The sequence below is a fragment of the Miniopterus schreibersii genome (assembly GCF_964146895.1).
Source record: "Miniopterus schreibersii genome assembly, chromosome: 18".
NCBI lineage: Eukaryota > Metazoa > Chordata > Mammalia > Chiroptera > Miniopteridae > Miniopterus > Miniopterus schreibersii.
The window spans coordinates 11,302,652-11,319,877 of record NC_138121.1 but is presented as its reverse complement, the minus strand read 5'-3'; the positions used below and the strand labels follow the sequence as shown (position 1 = coordinate 11,319,877).

The following is a 17,226-nucleotide window of genomic DNA, read 5'->3' as shown; positions in this document are numbered from 1 at the left end:
CTTGACCAGATCTGTCTGATTTCGAGCTCTCCTGCAGTGGCTAGAGAGGGTTAGAGAAAGAAAACGAAAACAGAAATCAATGAGTCCAGGGGAAAAAATAAAAATAAAAAAGAGTCTCTAAACATTTTAATGTCCTCTTTTAGATTAATGTCTCTTTTTAGTTTATTAAATAGATATTTATAAATCCCCTCCACTCCCAGGGATGGAGTGATATTCGGAGCAGACATGGCCCTGACTTCCTGGAGCTTGTAGAACAGCTAGAGAGATGTCAGCATGAATCAGTATGTTAGAAATGCATCCATTGTATATTTTCTTGTTTATTGTTCAAAGTGCCATGAAGAAAATATGTACAGGAGTGAGATAATCGATTTATTATTATTATTGTCATTTGAAGGATTGTGTTGAATTTTATGAAAGTGGCAAAATATCAGAACATTCTTGAATAATAATAGCAATCAGTTTAGATGAATGAAAATATGGATGATTCAAGAATATTGCATGGGGGGGTCTAAAATACAGCTAACTGAACAGGATCATTTGTCTCAAGAGAATCAGTTCTTTGTTTTTCAAAAAGCTGGGAGACTTCTCACTTGGAGAAAAACCCTGATTCTTAAGAAATTGTGAGTATAAGGACTGGTCTGTATTCCCTTACCGTTAGAAAATTTTGTGGTTCTAATATGGACATAAATGGATATTTCTAGTCATACAGGTTGAATCAACGTTTATAAAATAAGTGGATTTTTCAGACTTTCTGTGCCTGGCACCGTGTTTAGAACAATGACACAGACACAAGTCGGGAGCTCTAATAAGCAGGGCTAAGGAGTGTGTAGCTATGTAAAAAAATTCACTTTTTTAATCATTTAAGAATTATACCAGAGTCACTTTACAATTTGTGGTTATGTGTAATATCCCATTCAAAATCTTAAATGGGATTATTTTATTACAAGCTAGGCTTTTTTATATGACCGTGAGGAGCAGAAATGTGGAACTCAGTAAATTAGTGATTTTAGTGTTCGTAAGGTTAATAGGCTTGAGCCGGTTGGTAAATGTGAGCCTAGCCATAATGACATAGATTTTTTTTTTATATATAGATATATTTGGAGAGTTTCTTTAAAAGTAGTTTCCATGAGCAGTAAAATTTTATTGCGTGTGACAGACTACTGTTGGAACTTTCCTCCCCATCCCATTAACTTCAGTAATGTTGCCGTGGTATTTATTATCTATCCTCAGAGCTACCTTTGCACTCTGACATGGGTGGATCTCCGTAGGACAGGAATCGAGGTGGCCTAATTGTGCTGTTTAATAACAAATATTCATGAGCTACGAATGCAAAAGAACAACGACTGTATTTACATGATGAAACGAAATGCAAATCGGATGCCCTTGCTCTTGCTCTCAGCAGAGTATACATTAGCAACCCCGGACGCAAACAATAATAATAGAAAACACAATTGTGCACCAGGCCTCAGACAATAAAGCTAAAACATGCAGTAATTTCAAAGAGCTGGAATCAAACCTCGCTGGTCCTTACCCCTCCTTTGCAAATATGGGTCGAGTAAACACGTAGCCCCATCTAGTTCTTATAGGATGAACTTTGCCTTCTCTGTGGCTTCAGGCCAGTCACTTGAGTTTAGATGCTTTAATATCATTCTTATCAACCATGTTTTATTAACTTCACAAAGTCATACAATAGTCTCCCCTTATCTGAGGGAGATCGGTTGCAAGACCCCCAGTGGATGCCTGAAACCCCAGAGAGTCCCACACCCTATATATGTACCATGTGTCTTTTCCTATATCTACATACCTAGGATAAAGTTTAACTTATAAATTAGGCACAGTAAGCCATCAACATCAATAACTAATAATAAAACAGAATAGTCTAACAATAGACTTTAATAAAAGTTATGTAAATGGCTTTGAGGCCCTTAAAACGTAAAACAGGGGTTCCTTGAACGCAATCACTGTGCTATCACAGCAGCCCATCTGATAAGCAAATGACTAAGTGACTAACAGACAGGTGGCATCTACAGCCAGGATACTCTGAACGAAGGGGAGATTCACATCCCGGGTGGGGTGACGTGGGATGGTGTGAGATTTCATCACGCCACTCAGAATGGCCTACAATTGAAAACTTATGTTGTTTGTTCCTGGAATTTTTTATTTAATATTTTTGGGCCAGGGCTGGCTGTTAGGTACCTGAGAATGCAGAAAGCAAAACCATGGATAAGGGGGGACAACTGTATTTTTAAAACCTTTCTCTTGGGAGGAAACTGAACAAGGATGGTTGACAATCAGGCAGAGAAGATGTTGGTAGGGGTGGTGCTCGGCCGAGGTTTTTGGCAGTCTTCAGTCGTGAGAAGGCAATCTCCCCCTCCCCACGCTGTTCCAGTTCCTGTTTACCAGGTACACCAAATTGCAGTAATACAATATTACAATTGTCATAATGGAATCTGTTCTAAAATGGCATCAATTTCTATCACACTGGAAAACAGATATGTGGAAATACAGGCTTAAAAACAGCATTTGTCTTATTTACATTTCACGTGAACTCTAAAGTAGGGTGCCTCCCACTCTCTGGCAGGTAGTTATTGAAGACTGTCATCAAAAGGAACTGAAAACTGTGGAAAGGAAGCAAAAAGACAAACAGAACTCCATGTTGCGTGCACTTACTTATAACAAAGCTCAGCCTCGGAGTGGTCACCGCGTTTCTGAGACAAAGGCCCAAAGGGGCCACGACGTGGCTGAGAATTTCAGAGGAGACAGCATGGCCTGTGAGGCCCTGACCGGGAGCTGTGGAGGGGGCGTTGGGCTCGACGTCTGTCTCACACAACGTTCTCTAGCGTGTGCCCATCACTGAGACAGTTCATATTCCCGAGACCCTGTTCTTTATTCTAAGGATGGCCGATCACAGCTACTTCTAGAGCTGTTATAAAGCTCAGATTTTGAGAACATAGCGTGCTTGGTACGTAATTTCCACTCAACTACTTGTGTTCCCTTCCCTAACAAAATTTGGCTTTTCGTGGAAAAGCATTAACCCAAAGACCGCCCCCTGGAGTCTTGCATTTCTCATTCCTGGGTTACACCAACTGAAATTGTGGGTAACGTAGATCATTGGCGTCTAAGTGAATTTGGGTGGAAAACTGAAGTTCGTTCACGTTTAGGGCACTCACAAAAAGTGAACAAATAAAAACAAAATAAAACAGCCCTGCCCTGAGCATCTTGGTAGAGCAGGGCTAGAATGCAGGCCAGGAGGCCCAGCTGTCGGGCCCCATCCCTGGGGAGGTGAGTGGGAAGCGGCCTTTCAGAGCCACCTCCCAGCCCACCCGCATCAGATCCCGGCTGCCGCATCGTCCCTGCACCGCGCCTGGTTGTCGCCTGGACAAAGAGCTGTCTTTCTCCGCGCCGACTGCCAACACCTGCCGTCGAGTCCATCTGTCTCATTTTCCCATGCAGCCGTTTCCATAAACGTCGAGGTGCTGAAATCTTACACGTGCACGTATTTTTGTAAGAGCGAGAGGAAGCGACGACAGTGATGTGACCCCGCGCTGCTCGACGTGCCTCACGGGCGAGCATGCATCACACCGCGCACTCCCGGGGAAGTGGAGCCCTGTTGCTCCGGCTCTTGAGCAACCTGGGGCCGGAAGGCCCCCCCGGAGAGATGGGAAAGTGGGGGAATCGGCTGTAATTAGGCCCCGCACACCTTCAGAAGAGGCGTGCGGGCAGTCATTCCCTTGTACGCATTTGCTTTTACGTCAGGCTCCCCATAAGCCCTCGTGCGAACAAAAAGATGTTCATTCATGCATCGAGTCGCTGAAAAACATCACGATGTATTGAGAACCTACTGTGCGTCGGGTACTGTTCTAGGGGCTCGGTGAGCACCAGTGAACGAGCGAAATCTATCGGTTTATTGCCTGTGGGCGGAGATGCTGACAGCGGGGTAAGAGGAGGGGTGCCAGCCACAGTGGCTGGTACTTCGCAAGGGCTGGCCAGGGAAGCCGCACTGATCACTGGGCATTTGAGCAGAGACATCTCAGTGCTGTCGACGGTGCTCCTAGGATCCGGCGGGTGCTGAGAGTCTCAGTACGGGGCTGTCCTTTTACAACAAGGAATCCTGGAAATCGCTTCTATCTGGCCTTACAGTATTGACCAAAGTGTTCAGGAGACTGAACGAGGGCTTAGTCATACAGTTTGGGAGAGAAAAAGACCGGAGCAGGGACGCTTGTACAGAAACGAAGAAGCGTAAAGCCTCAGAGAGTGATTTTAACAGAGAGGGGCAGGCCAGCGAGATGCTAACATGAGAAAAGCGCACGCGGAGGACAGATGCGGGGTGATGAGTGTTGTGAGGGACGGGGTGGCTTTTCATTTCAGCACAGTCGCTCACGCCGGCCTCACCTTTTGGATTGTGAGCTGTTCCACACCTGAGAACTGTCCCTCATTTGTCTTTTTGTGTCCAGCCTTGAGCACAGCGCGTGTTTCGTTGGAGGTGCTCTCTCCATGGCCACTGATTTGAGTGGCATCGTTCAATCTTTTGCAAAGATGAGAAGGTAAAGATGGTGGGAGTGGGTGACACGGCTCCTTTCCTCTGGCTCCGCTGTGATGAGAAGTCAGAGTTAAATCTGAAGGATTTTGACAAGGTTAGCATGAGTGTGAAAGACCACTGAGGAAGGAAGGAAGGTTGATTTTGTGTACACCGTCTTCCTGATTCCGTCACGTAAGAATTCTTTGAATATTAAGTTCAGTTATACCAGAAATGGACCCCTAGAATTCCTTCGTAATAACGGATCGTTTGCGTTCATAAACATAGCGAGGCTTACGAAATTTGCCTCTAAATATATAAAACAACAAAAATAATTTCACACTTTGGGACTATGAAATTATCAGGCAAGGAGGTATTGAAATGATGGCCAATAGGTTCAGAAAGAGTCAATAGCATCCCCTTATGGTTGGACCTCTTGGGGGCCATCACTTAGCAATGATTCCTGGGGGAAAAGAGAGAAAAAAATTTAAGATCTTAGTAATTCTCAATACAGTATTCCTCTATCTAGTCCACAGTATATTTTGATTTGCTCTATAGGTTTTCAGCAAATGTATGTTCTTTACAAGTGTGGGCGCAGAAAAGCGCACTATTGCTTACGTATGTGCTCACCCAGAGAAATGCTGGCATCGGAGCTAAAAAATTCTGGATTCCAACAGATTTCCTAGTCCTGTGACCTTGAATAAGTCGCTTATTATGCTGTACTTTGAAAGAGTAGGAGAAGCGTGTCTTCTAGGCTACCTCACACACATTCCCGTGATTTAACACTTGGCTCATCTTAGAAAGAAAGGTTCAGTGTTTTTCATTTAATGCAGGGAAATCATGATGAGAGCGGCTAGGTGATGCTTTTGAAGTTACCCGAAACATAAATGTCAGATTTGAAGGTAAATTTATTCCTTTGTCCTAGCCCAAAATGTTTTCTCGGATTCACATAATTTCTCTTACGTTTGTTGCACTCATGTGCACCCACAGAGGTTCCTTGTAGAGACGGCATTTTATTCAGCGTTTCACTGCATAAAATGACATCCGCAGGTAGGGACTGCAGGGCTTGCATTCTGTGTCTTGTGAGAAGGTCAAAAACAGACAACCGTAGAAACCTCAGGTTCTGTAATTACCACGAGCAACCGAGAGCTTAGAGGAGGTAGTGTTTTAAACCACTGCGGGCATCTGCTGCAGAGAATCTTACACATGCAGAGAACCTCGGTCTGCGCAACCAGGCCTCATCCTTAGCAAATGAGAGGTAATCAGTGAGTGTCCACCGAATCGAACTGGAGAAAGCAGACATCTAGAGAAGGTAGACCTTCACCACCCCTTCATTCATGCAGTCACACGCCAAATATGCGTCCCCCAGATAGGCATTCCCTTCGATTTGTTGGAACAAAGACATTAAAAAGAATTCTACAGAGTAAATGGAGCCTGAGAAGCCTTTTGTTAAGAATCAGGAAAGAGAAAGAGAAGCGGGCGTCGTAATTTTTAAAATTATGAGCAGGGGAAGGAAGGTGTACTTATTTGTTACAGTTTTTAAATTTTAATGTAGAAGTTAAAAATCATAAGCCGCTCAATGTATTTGAAGAAACCGAGCTCTGATGTATTTTGACAACTGTCACTAGGGGAACAGTAGATCCATGAAAATCTGTGCCTCCTAACCCTCTGTTAACTCTCTGGTAACTAGAGCACCTCCCTCACTTTCCCTCCCGCCTGGTATTGCCTCCGGCTTGCCTGCTGGGAAGGTCAGCGGCCTCTTGTTTACGGGAGTCTCATGGTCTCTTTCCTGGAGGGACCTGGAGATCCGGTCCCCTGTGCTTGCCTCTCTATTATGGGGCATAATCAGATCTGGATTTCCATATTCACCACGGCCTGTGCTAATCATGGTTAAAATTGGCCAGTGCCTCTGAGAACCACTTACACTGAACGGCTCTCGCTGCTGACATATGTCTCTCTCATTTTTTTGTTTGTTTTTTTTTTTCCTGCAAGGTAAGCATAACACTCTCAGCTTTACAAATGAAAAGGCTGGAGCCCAGGAAGCCAACGAAGTGTGAGCCTGGCAGCCCTGTGGCGTGTAGATCGTAAATCCTTAGCATGTAGGGATTGTGCGGGGAACCCGCTCGGGCCCTCCCCTGCATCCTTAGCACCTGCCACAGTGTTTGATATATAATAAGTCCTCAGCAAACATTCGTGGGATGACAGATTTACTCCTTGTGGGTTACTGTGGGACACTACTTCTTACTCTGCGCAAAATAGAGCCCGGGGCATATTGTTCCACGTGCTCTCTGTGGTCCACAAAGGGGAGCATTGACCACAGGGGTGCAAATCATTTGGGCTGCGAAAGAAAATTTTTTAGATAAAAAGAATAATAAAAAAACACCCCTAAAACTCATTATAATAAGCAAGAGTGAAAAAGGGCCGAGCACCGTGCCAATGGAAGGTAGCTGGTGTCTTGCACGGACACCGATGTGACCGTGAGGGGATCACGCAGCAGCATTGTTGGAGAAGTGGCCTGAAGAAAGAACGGGGACGATTCTGTTTTGAGAGAGAATGTGAAGGAAAGGAGGAAAGTCACTCTGCTGGGAAGAGAGAGAGCTGGGGCCCCAGAGGGGAATGCGGGGGGTTTCAGAAGCAGAAGTTGCAAACGGCAACAGAGAAGCAAAGGGGGGTACTGGCTTGAAAGGCACAGAAGGACTGGTGAGGTTATCTAGGGGTAGCTGGGAGCTCTGTGCCCTTGGATTCCTGTAAACGAATCAAGTTGTCCGAATGTTAAGGGCTTCTAACATGCAACTCCTCTCAGCACGTGAACTCTTTTCGCTTTTGTACGTCTCCATGTTTTATACACAGCTTTGACTGATAAGAAAAAAAGCAGGATAATTGTGGCAGTGGTAGGAAACCCTAGAATATTGTGAAGCCCCGTCTGGTTGCTGATCTTGACTTTGAAAGGAACTGGGCAAGTCCTCAGCACTTGTTTGATGCCCTTTCGGGCAGCTACCATGATTAAAGGAAGACCCTCCCTTCCAGGCCAAAGGCCTCTCGTTGAAGCAGACCTCTCGTTGAAGTAGACGTGCCCCTCTGACTGGTGTTAAAGTAATTGGAAGCAATTTGTTGTCCCTGAACTCTGGGCCTTGGGCTATGATATTTTATAAATGGGGACCCTACCTAGCCACACATAGAACGTATGCAGTGGTCATTGGTTGCTGAATGCTCGATGACCCGTGGGGCAAAGGCATGACTTGTTAGCTGGAAATTTCTCTAAGAATTTCAGTTTGAGGAGTTAGTTAATTGGGAAAATGTTATCAGCAAAGGCAACCTCTTTGCCAGTGTCTCACTTACTCTCTGCATTTTATAGATACTTGCAAGCAGGGTCAGTGGGTCGATGGGAATTTCCTGAGTGATGTCACTGAGTTGGTTTTGCAGCTCTGGGTTAGAAATTACTCAGAGCAGAGCAGCAATGACTAGCATGTGAAGCGAGCAGGCAAACCCGCCGAGCCGGGCACTCTGACGTCAGCGATGAGGAATCATCTAGAACCTCCAAGGTGTGGGACAGACAAGTTGGTGAAGTGGGAAATGCAAAGAAGAGCATTAGGCCTGTTAGAATCTCAGCCATGTTGAAGCTCACGGAATATAAATCAATTAACCAAGATCACAGAAGTTCATATTTCTTCATTGTTGAGCAGAAACAGCAATTGTTACCTAACTGGATGGTTGTGACTAGTAAGGTTGAGGTGATAGAGATAATAATTATCGTAGCTACTCAGGTGAATGCCTACTCTGTGCCAGTGTCTATACCAAGCACCTTAAACACACGTAGACTTTGTAGCTGTGCAGGGCCTGGCACAAAGGAGGCTCTGTGAGATACGGAGTATTATTATTTTCACTGGGACTGATCTTCACTATCACTCAGCAATACTGTGGTGTCAGTGGTAGTTATAGCCTTACTAACAGTGATCCACTAAGTACTATTTAATTATTGGCTAAATAGCAACATAATATATATGTTATTAATATATGTTAACTAATAGCATAAATAATATGCATTATCTTTCTTAATAATCATCTTAAGAAAACAAAAAGCGAGAACAATGTTGAGGTAAGCACTACCTCTGTGTAGCAGAAGAGAAGAGAGAACAGAGGCTCGAAGGCCTTAGGACAATTACCCAGGTTAATGAGGGCCAGAAATCAAACCCAATGCGTGATGTCAAATCCCGGGCTCCTCAAACGCCACGTTCTGCTTGACTATATGGGCAGGCTGTGGTCAATATGACATGATGTGTCTGACTGAGAACTGGGCCAGAAAGTTCCAGCGGGACGAGCGCGGGGTCGGCACCAGCCTGGCCTCTGGGGGATCACTTCGATCCACTTAAAATCTGAGTCTCTGTTGCGCTCGGTGAACTACGTTACATGCCGTTTCATGGCATAAGAGACCTAGGTGTTCAAATCTCTGTCGAACAGCCAAGGAGACTGAGGTTCTAAGAGCTGAACAGAGTTGCTTGACGTCCTTTAGACTCGGGTCTCAATACCGGCTCCATTTCTCAATGAGCCACCGCCCAGCCGGTGCTTCCTCTGGACACCCCTGCCGCTCTCCTCCGCCGAAGTCCTGAATTGTAAGAGAAAACATCCAGTTTTTAGCGACTTTCCCTCTGCTTCTTTAGACCACCCCCATACATATTATCTGTATGATTAGTTGTTGGAATTACGGCCTAAGGAAAGAATAGAGCCAATTCTTCGCAGAAATAATCCCACTTGATTGAGGAGCCATTAGTTCTGAATAGGAATAATTGCAAGTATTTCAACGTAACAAGAAATTGGCAGTGTGAGTGGCATCGGCCCTCGGCCAGCGGTGTGTCGGTGCTGTACGCGGTGGCCTGTGCGGAATTCCTTAACAGGGGAATCCAGAGACGGGCCAGGCACCGGAGTCACCCGCGCAGTGTGTGCAAAGCTATAGAGACGGCGTCACTGTTCGCTCACGACTATTTTATATCTCATTTCCTACGGATATGGATATAGACAGGCATGTGAGCCACACAGTGGGGGGAAGGCAGAAGTTCTAGTTATTCAGTCAAAGAATATACTGCATCGTGAGACAGGAAATTCACACGCGAAGAAGCAATTTGTACACATTGAGATACTTGATAGAGCCTCACGGTCTAATTTAGAGCTTGCAAGCCTACTGCTCTCTAGCAACAGTTTCCAAACACGAACGGGAAGAGTCGAGTTAAATATACATAAAATCTATGTGAAAGAAGTCACATCTGTCAGACTCATGTGAAGATGCTGCGATAATCTAGGAGGAGATTGTTGGGAAAATATGGTACTAAGCGTGATGTGGAGGTTTTTTTGGCCACAGGGGAGTAATTATTTCACTCAGGTTTATAACTAAGATTCTTGAGAACCATGAACATATACCGAGGCATTTAGTAAGTAGCTCAAATGTCAGTCATGAAATGGGTAAAGTATCGAGAGAAACAAGGAGAACCCCTGGGTTCTTCAATCTACAAAACATACTCACCCAAGTGTTTGGCCCTTCCTCTGGCAAACTGGCATGGCCTTAAGATGTGACTCTTGGGCCCGGCCAGCGTGGCTCAGTGGTTGAGGGTCAACCTATGAACCAAGAGGTCGCAGTTCCCTTCCCGGCCAGGGCACATGCCCGGGTTGCAGGCTCGATCCCCAGTCGGGGGCGTGCAGGAGGCAGCCGATTAATGACTCTCATCATTGATGTTTCGCTCTCTCTCTCTCTCTCTCTCCCTCCCTCCCCCCCTCCTACTCCCTTCCTTTCTCTGAAATCAATAAAAACATATTTAAAAAAAAAAAATGTGATTCTTAGGATGGGATGGAATAGCCCTCAGGCATTTCTTGCAGCCGTAAGGCCGCAGACTTAGGTTCAAATTTCGACGCCCTGCTCCTCACTTAGTGGCTCTGTTACGCTGTAATTGTGTCTAAAGGTCTCTGGTCCCTGTAGACATGGTGATTGTTAACTGTATCGGTGTTTGCATCCTCCAGCGCTGAGTCCCCAGAGCAGCTAGAAAAAAACCCATTACCATTTTTATTTTGCCTTTCTTTCTTCACTAACTCCCACCTTCTGGCTTTTCCTTTGAACTACTTTCTTCCCTCCTCCATTGGTTGAGTCCCCATCGTGTGCCAGAGACTGTGTTTGGTTCCGGGGATGCATGAGACACGGTTCCTGTCCACGGTCATTTACTCTCAGGACAGGCTGAGGTCATCGGGGAAGCGACGAAACGGAGAACAGACCTAGAGGTGAGAGCCACGGGGCCGTTCCCAGCAAAGGCGCCCTGTGGGAAGGAAGACAGTGACCGGCTCTCCCTGCGAGGGCTCCTGGGCCTCTGCAAGGTCAGGGCTGGACCTGAAAACATGAATGGCTTCTGAGAGGCCCAAGGAGGCCAAGGGCGGCCCAGGCGGCGTTATCCGCACAAAGTTGTGGAGGCACCAAAGTACGAGGGGAGGCCAAAGGACGCTCAGGCTCTTGCTGTGCTGGGCATCGAGTGTACATACAAATCGGGAATGGTTATGGTGGACACCCGAAACTAAGGCAACGCCGTGAGTCCATTATATCTCAGTTATTAAATAGCCACGTGCTGTGTAAAATGTTGTGGGCAAAGATGAGAGATTTGTAGAGATTTGGATGCAAATTTTTCTTTTGTTTTGTTCTTTGTTACCTGGAAATCACTGTGGAGACATGAAGTTGGTGAGGGATGTTCAGGTCTCCTAGCATCACAGAACGTAAACTTTGTTGCTAATTTTTAAAATAAGTTTATTTTTATTATTATTACATGGAATTAATGCCTAAATTTTATTTACATAAGTATGTATGGATAGATATATATTGATAAAATATGAATACAAAGATATATAAATATACATCTGATGAGTGTATATGCACATATATATGTATGTGTATGTATACATTTGTAAATATAAATACAAAATATGTATATATTTACATATATATCTGTGTATGTACCTATATCTATATATAATAATATCTATCCATGTATAAAGTAACACATTTGGCTTTTTACCTCACGTGTAATAATATCAAACTGAAACTCTTGTTTAGCATTTAATAGCATTTTACATAAGAGATTTGTGAGGCTCAGCGAGTTTCAGTGACCTGCCCAAGATCACATGGCTGATAATATTCCTACCAAAATAAGTTCTCATGTATCTAACCCCAAAGCCCATTTTTCTAACACATACAGTCCTACGGTTGCCAGGAGAGACTGGGGAAATTTACTGTTAGGAAAAGAGAACCTTCGATTCCTTTACAAAAACACATCACATTATCTTTATGTACATTCTTTGCCAAATTTTTATAAGCACATTAAAATATAAAATAATGATGGCAGGTATTATTTTTTAAATGAAATTTAGAAATTATTATCAGCATTTTATGTTGCTACATACATTTTTAACGTAAGTTTAAATATCTCCTTAATATTGTATGCCTTTGATCTATGTAACCTTAACCACTAACTTAATACTTGCCTATTATTACACAGTTAAATCGCTTGCTTTTGGAAAATATCATACCAAAAGTGAGCACACTCTAAAAAGGTGAAAAAGGAAAGTTTATAATTTCCTTGGAGTAAGTTCTTAGTTTTAAAAATTCCAAGTCAAAGTTTATAAATAACCCTTTGATTACGGATACATTGAACCTATTAGCTTTCCAATTATATTGTTATATTTTACAAAAGAACCAGCAATAAATGAGTAATTTAGTTTCTCCAAACACAGACAGCTCTACCACCCATCAATGGCTGTCTGTCTGTCATCTCTTTATGCATCATCTATCAATCTATCTCTCCCTCTGCCTATCTTATCAGCTATCATTAGTCATCGCCCATCTAGCTCATTTATAGTCCTAGTCACGAAGAGAGGAAAATGCAGGAGCTTTTTGTACCTGTGGAGGCTGAACAGTTTTCTAATGTGTCACTTTCTCCTTTGTGATGTATTTGTGCAGGTTTGACATGCCTGAAGTCATTACATTGAAGCCGTTGTTCAGGGATAAGGTGGGCATGTGTTGAAGCAGCTGTACCCCTCACTCCTGGCAGCACTTGGCACAGATCCCATGGTTAGCAGAAAGTATGGGTGAGGTATCTGACCCCCCAAAAAAGACTTATTGCCAGTGAATGTGTGCCACTTAATCTTATCCATAAACACTCCCCCTGTCACAGATAGTAAGGTAATAATTGCACATGGAAATGGCAAGCGTTTTGGGGAATGACAAAGCTAGGGGTTTCGTAACCAAGATAATGGGCTCCACAAGCCTTATTCGAAAGCCGAGTCTCGCCCAGCGTCTCCCATCGTCTGCAGTCTGGGAGCGGCCCAATCCGGGGGGCCCACGACGAGAGAATGACAGCAATCAGCCGTCCCCGTGACAAAGGCCTTAATCAGCATCTCCATGCCTGTCTCACGAAGCCTCTCAATCTGGTGATAGCACAGAAATTATAAAAAGAAGCCTTCGTGACGGGGTACGGAATGCTTCTCAAACGATAACACCGAAGACAATGGGAAGAAAACACACACACGCGAGTTTTAAATTTTTGAGATGCCTGAGACTGGATCCTAATCAGCAGCTCTCTCGGTGATGGTGACGAGGCGGGCCCGAGGACAGCCGCGCAGCGCCCGGAGGGCTCCGGCCCGCCTGGGATTTAAACTCTTCAACCACTGCGCCGGGGAAAGCTCCGTTTGATTGAATAAATTTAAGATAAAACCGTGTCTTTTAAGGTACAAGGGAATGAAGCACCAGAAATAAATGAGAAATCTAGTTTCTCCAAATACAGACCATTCTATCACCCACCTAACATCTATCTATCATCTATCTATCATCTATCTATCATCTATCTATCATCTATCCATCCATCCATCCATCCATCCATCCATCCATCCATCCATCTATATCTATCTATCATCTATCTATCTATCTATCTATCTATCTATCTATCTATCTATCTATCTATCTATCTATCTCTCTCTCTCTCTCTCTCTCTCTCTATCTATCTATCTATCTATCTATCTATCTATCTATCATCTATCTATCTATCTATCTATCTATCATCTATCTACATATCATCTATCTATCATCTATCTACATATCATCTATCTATCTTTCTATCTATCTATCTATCTATCTATCTATCTATCATCTATCTATCTATCATCATCTATCTACATATCATCTATCTATCTATCATCTATCTATCTATCTATCTATCTATCTATCTATCTATCTATCTATCTCTATCTATCTATCTATCTATCTATCTATCTATCTATCTATCTATCATCTATCTATCTATCTATCTATCATCTATCTACATATCATCTATCTATCTATCTTTCTATCTATCTATCTATCTATCTATCTATCTATCTATCTATCTATCATCATCTATCTACATATCATCTATCTATCTATCTATCATCTATCTATCTATCTATCTATCTATCTATCTATCATCTATCTATCATCTATCATCAATCATCACCCATCTATCTCATCCACAGTTGTCCTCGCAGTCAGTCTCCCCACCGTAGAGTAATGAATGCCAGTTTCCAAGCAAGACAGCTCCCCTTCCCTTTAACCCTCCTAGGGGGTTCATCTCGATTCCCATGCCTTCCCATTTCCGCTCCCCAATGCCAGTTTCAGCCCCTGCATTGAATTAAATCCATGGAGATTGGGCTGCTCTCATCTGTTGCTTTTTCTGATTAGATTTTCAAAATGAAGTTCCAGGGAAACTTCTGAAATGTATTTGTTTCCATCTCTTTTTCTGAATGGACTCTGCGGTTGGTGTTCCTGGGAATCCAGCAGGGCCGGCTCAGCTTCCTGAGCACCAGTGGTGGTGGTAGTTTATTTCCTTCTCACCATATTAGAGCCTCCCATTTTCAAGGGAAAAAAGAGTGTCCCCAGGATATTCTGTGACTTCCCCAAGGGTGACTAGTGAAGGGGGTCTAAGTCTAAATCCTAGAATGATTGCTGACTTGGAAAGTCACGAAAGTCAGAGATGGGATATTTTTCGTCAGATCGACTCCAAGTCATATCCTGAAATTTCCATTAAAAAAAAAGTTGATTTTCTTTTTTGTGATGTTGTTCATAGTACATTCATAATTAGACAGCGATGCACCTGTAAGAAGTAGTGAGTTGGACCTCTGTGTGCTAATAAGAAAGTATCTCAAAGACATCCATGGGTGAATAAAGCCCCGGAACAATGCCTATATCACGATGATATTTGTGGTTAAGCATTTACACACATGTACATTTGTATGCATGTACGAGTAATGGCCTTAGAATTATACACGTCTGCTAGCGATGTTTATTTATGAAAAAAATTATAAGGGTAGGGAGAGGGCAAAATGCATATTTTCAAAATAAGTTCCAAGATCTATGCAAATTTTAAATCTTTAACAAGAAAAATTGGATTACTAGTAAAACATACAAAGAGGCAGATGGACCAAACCCTGAAAATGTGTGAGAAGGAAAAAACACTGACATTTTTACATGGTGATTGTATGTTATTTCATATGATTTTATGCTTTGCTCTGTTTTTTCTATACCTGTCTGTTTTTCTCAAGTATTAATTTCTTTTCCAATAGAGAAGATGGAACTAAACAATTAAAATACAGCTGCAGTTGAACAGTACCTTAGGATTTAGACACTTGCCTGTATTACTTCTGATTGGTGGTTTAGTCTTCTGAGTTGATTGTAATAATGCATTTACCTCTTTCATCTCTAACATATTTGTGCCCTTCAGAATAATTTATCTTTGACCTCGGAGCCTTCCAGCTATTTGTGTATTTACTCCTGTTGTGGAGGGATTGGAGTCTGTGATAAATTGGAGGATTCTTTCACTTCCAGGGTTTCCCTGGGTAGACGAGGCTGTGTTATGATTTATACTTTAATTTGGTAGGAAGAGCATGCCATTCAGTTTACTTTTGAATGTATATTTTTGCAAGTTTAAAAAAAAATTATAAAATTGATTTTTGCAAGTTACCCACTGCTGTGTATGACTGCGATCTTTCTTGGTGTCGGCAACACAAGCGCACACCAGCTAAATGCCAAAAGAAAACAGAAAACTACCTGAGTGGGAACTTGTGCGTACACGTGTGTCTCCGTATTTGCGTGTCTGTGTATGTGTGTGAGGTTCACTCATTTATTTTTGAATGAGCTGTCTGCCTAAAAGTGATTCTCCCATTTTTCCTCCCCCCAGCAATTATAAAAACTGCCCTCCCCAACATGGACAGAGAAGCCAAGGAGGAGTACCTGGTGGTTATCCAAGCCAAAGACATGGGCGGACACTCCGGTGGCCTGTCTGGGACCACAACACTGACAGTCACCCTTACTGATGTTAATGACAATCCTCCAAAATTTGCCCAGAGTAAGTGAATTTCCTGCACTGGATGAGAATCTAAGTGCGATGTTTTCATTTGAATTTATATTCTCATTTTCAGCAACATCCCAAAAGCCGATCGCAGTCCGTGAGCGCTATATAGTATGCAAGGTGTGGCCGTTCACATGTACATGTGAAACTGCCAAGTCTCTCGTCATTTGGTACTAAATGCATCCCTCATTTTACAGATTTTTAAAGATGTTGAAAATATTTCTAAGTATCGAGCATGTCGTGAAGTAGGTGGAGCTGAGAATCAGAACCAGCGAGCGTTACTGCAAGATGTGTGCTAATGTCTCTACTGTCCCATGGTACCTTCCATTAAGGAAATTTGAAAGAATGAGTAAAATGCTCCTCAGACATTGTTCTCTCAATAGCCTCACTTCTTGTATAAAAGAAACAAAACCTCTAGCATCTGAGATGGAAAAGGCAGATAGATACGCAGTACATTTGCTGCAAAATATACACTTTTCCTCAACTGCGGGGACATCGGTGATCACTGACTCGATGACCCTGCCCTGCTGCAGACATGCTCTGCCTCAGGACCCTCTCCGCAGCCCTCTGGGCAGCCCCCATTAGAGAATCAGGGAGACGGTCAGGATGGGCCAGCTCTCCTGTCCCCTCAGAGAACCCCTTTCCTCTTGGGTATTTCTCAGAGTGAGCTGCCGGAGAGAGATGATTTGGGAAGGTCTTTCTGGCATGGAGGCTCTTGAATAGAGATGTGAGTGATGAGGTGGAATGAGCTGAGGAAGGGTGAAACCAAGACATCGGGGGAGGGACACTGCACCTGGAGGAAAGCGATGGCCCATGGCCCTGGGGCAGGAGGGTGTAGGGCCTGGGTGGGAGTGAATCAAGTTTCACAGCAGCTGGAGCACAGGGGCTGGAGAGTTAGGTGAGATAGGAGTTGGCCATTGGATTTGTGGTCCATTTTAAGTACAGGGCCTTTATCTTAACATCATTGGGAAGCATTAAAAGATTTTAAGTTAAAAAGAGAGAGAGAGAAAGAAAAGATTTTAAGTTGTAGCTTGAGTAATAGGATTTGATTCCAGGGAAATCAGAGAAAATGAAAGCTGGCCATTTTCCAGTGTCTCCTCCACGTTGCAGCCAGTAAAGGGGTGGCTTGTAGTCATCCATGTACAGGGGTAGGGACCTTTTTTCTGCCACGGGCCATTGGATATTTCTAACATCATTCATACAAAATTATTGTGGCTATGAAAAACGCTCCTGGATTTATTGAATTTCGAGTTCCGCCTGCGATTGCCTTGGCAGGGCCAGACCAATTGATTTTGCGGGCCTTATATG

At 43.4% G+C, this 17,226-nt stretch overlaps 1 protein-coding gene across 1 annotated transcript in view; it reads left to right on the top strand.

The window, feature by feature from the left end:
• Window positions 1-17,226, top strand: part of CDH8 (cadherin 8) — a 269,040-nt gene that overhangs the window by 135,835 nt on the left and 115,979 nt on the right. The window contains exon 5 of the mRNA XM_081119970.1: window positions 15,748-15,915. Coding sequence (XP_080976096.1) covers window positions 15,748-15,915 — 168 coding nt within the window. The remainder of the gene's footprint in view (window positions 1-15,747; window positions 15,916-17,226) is intronic.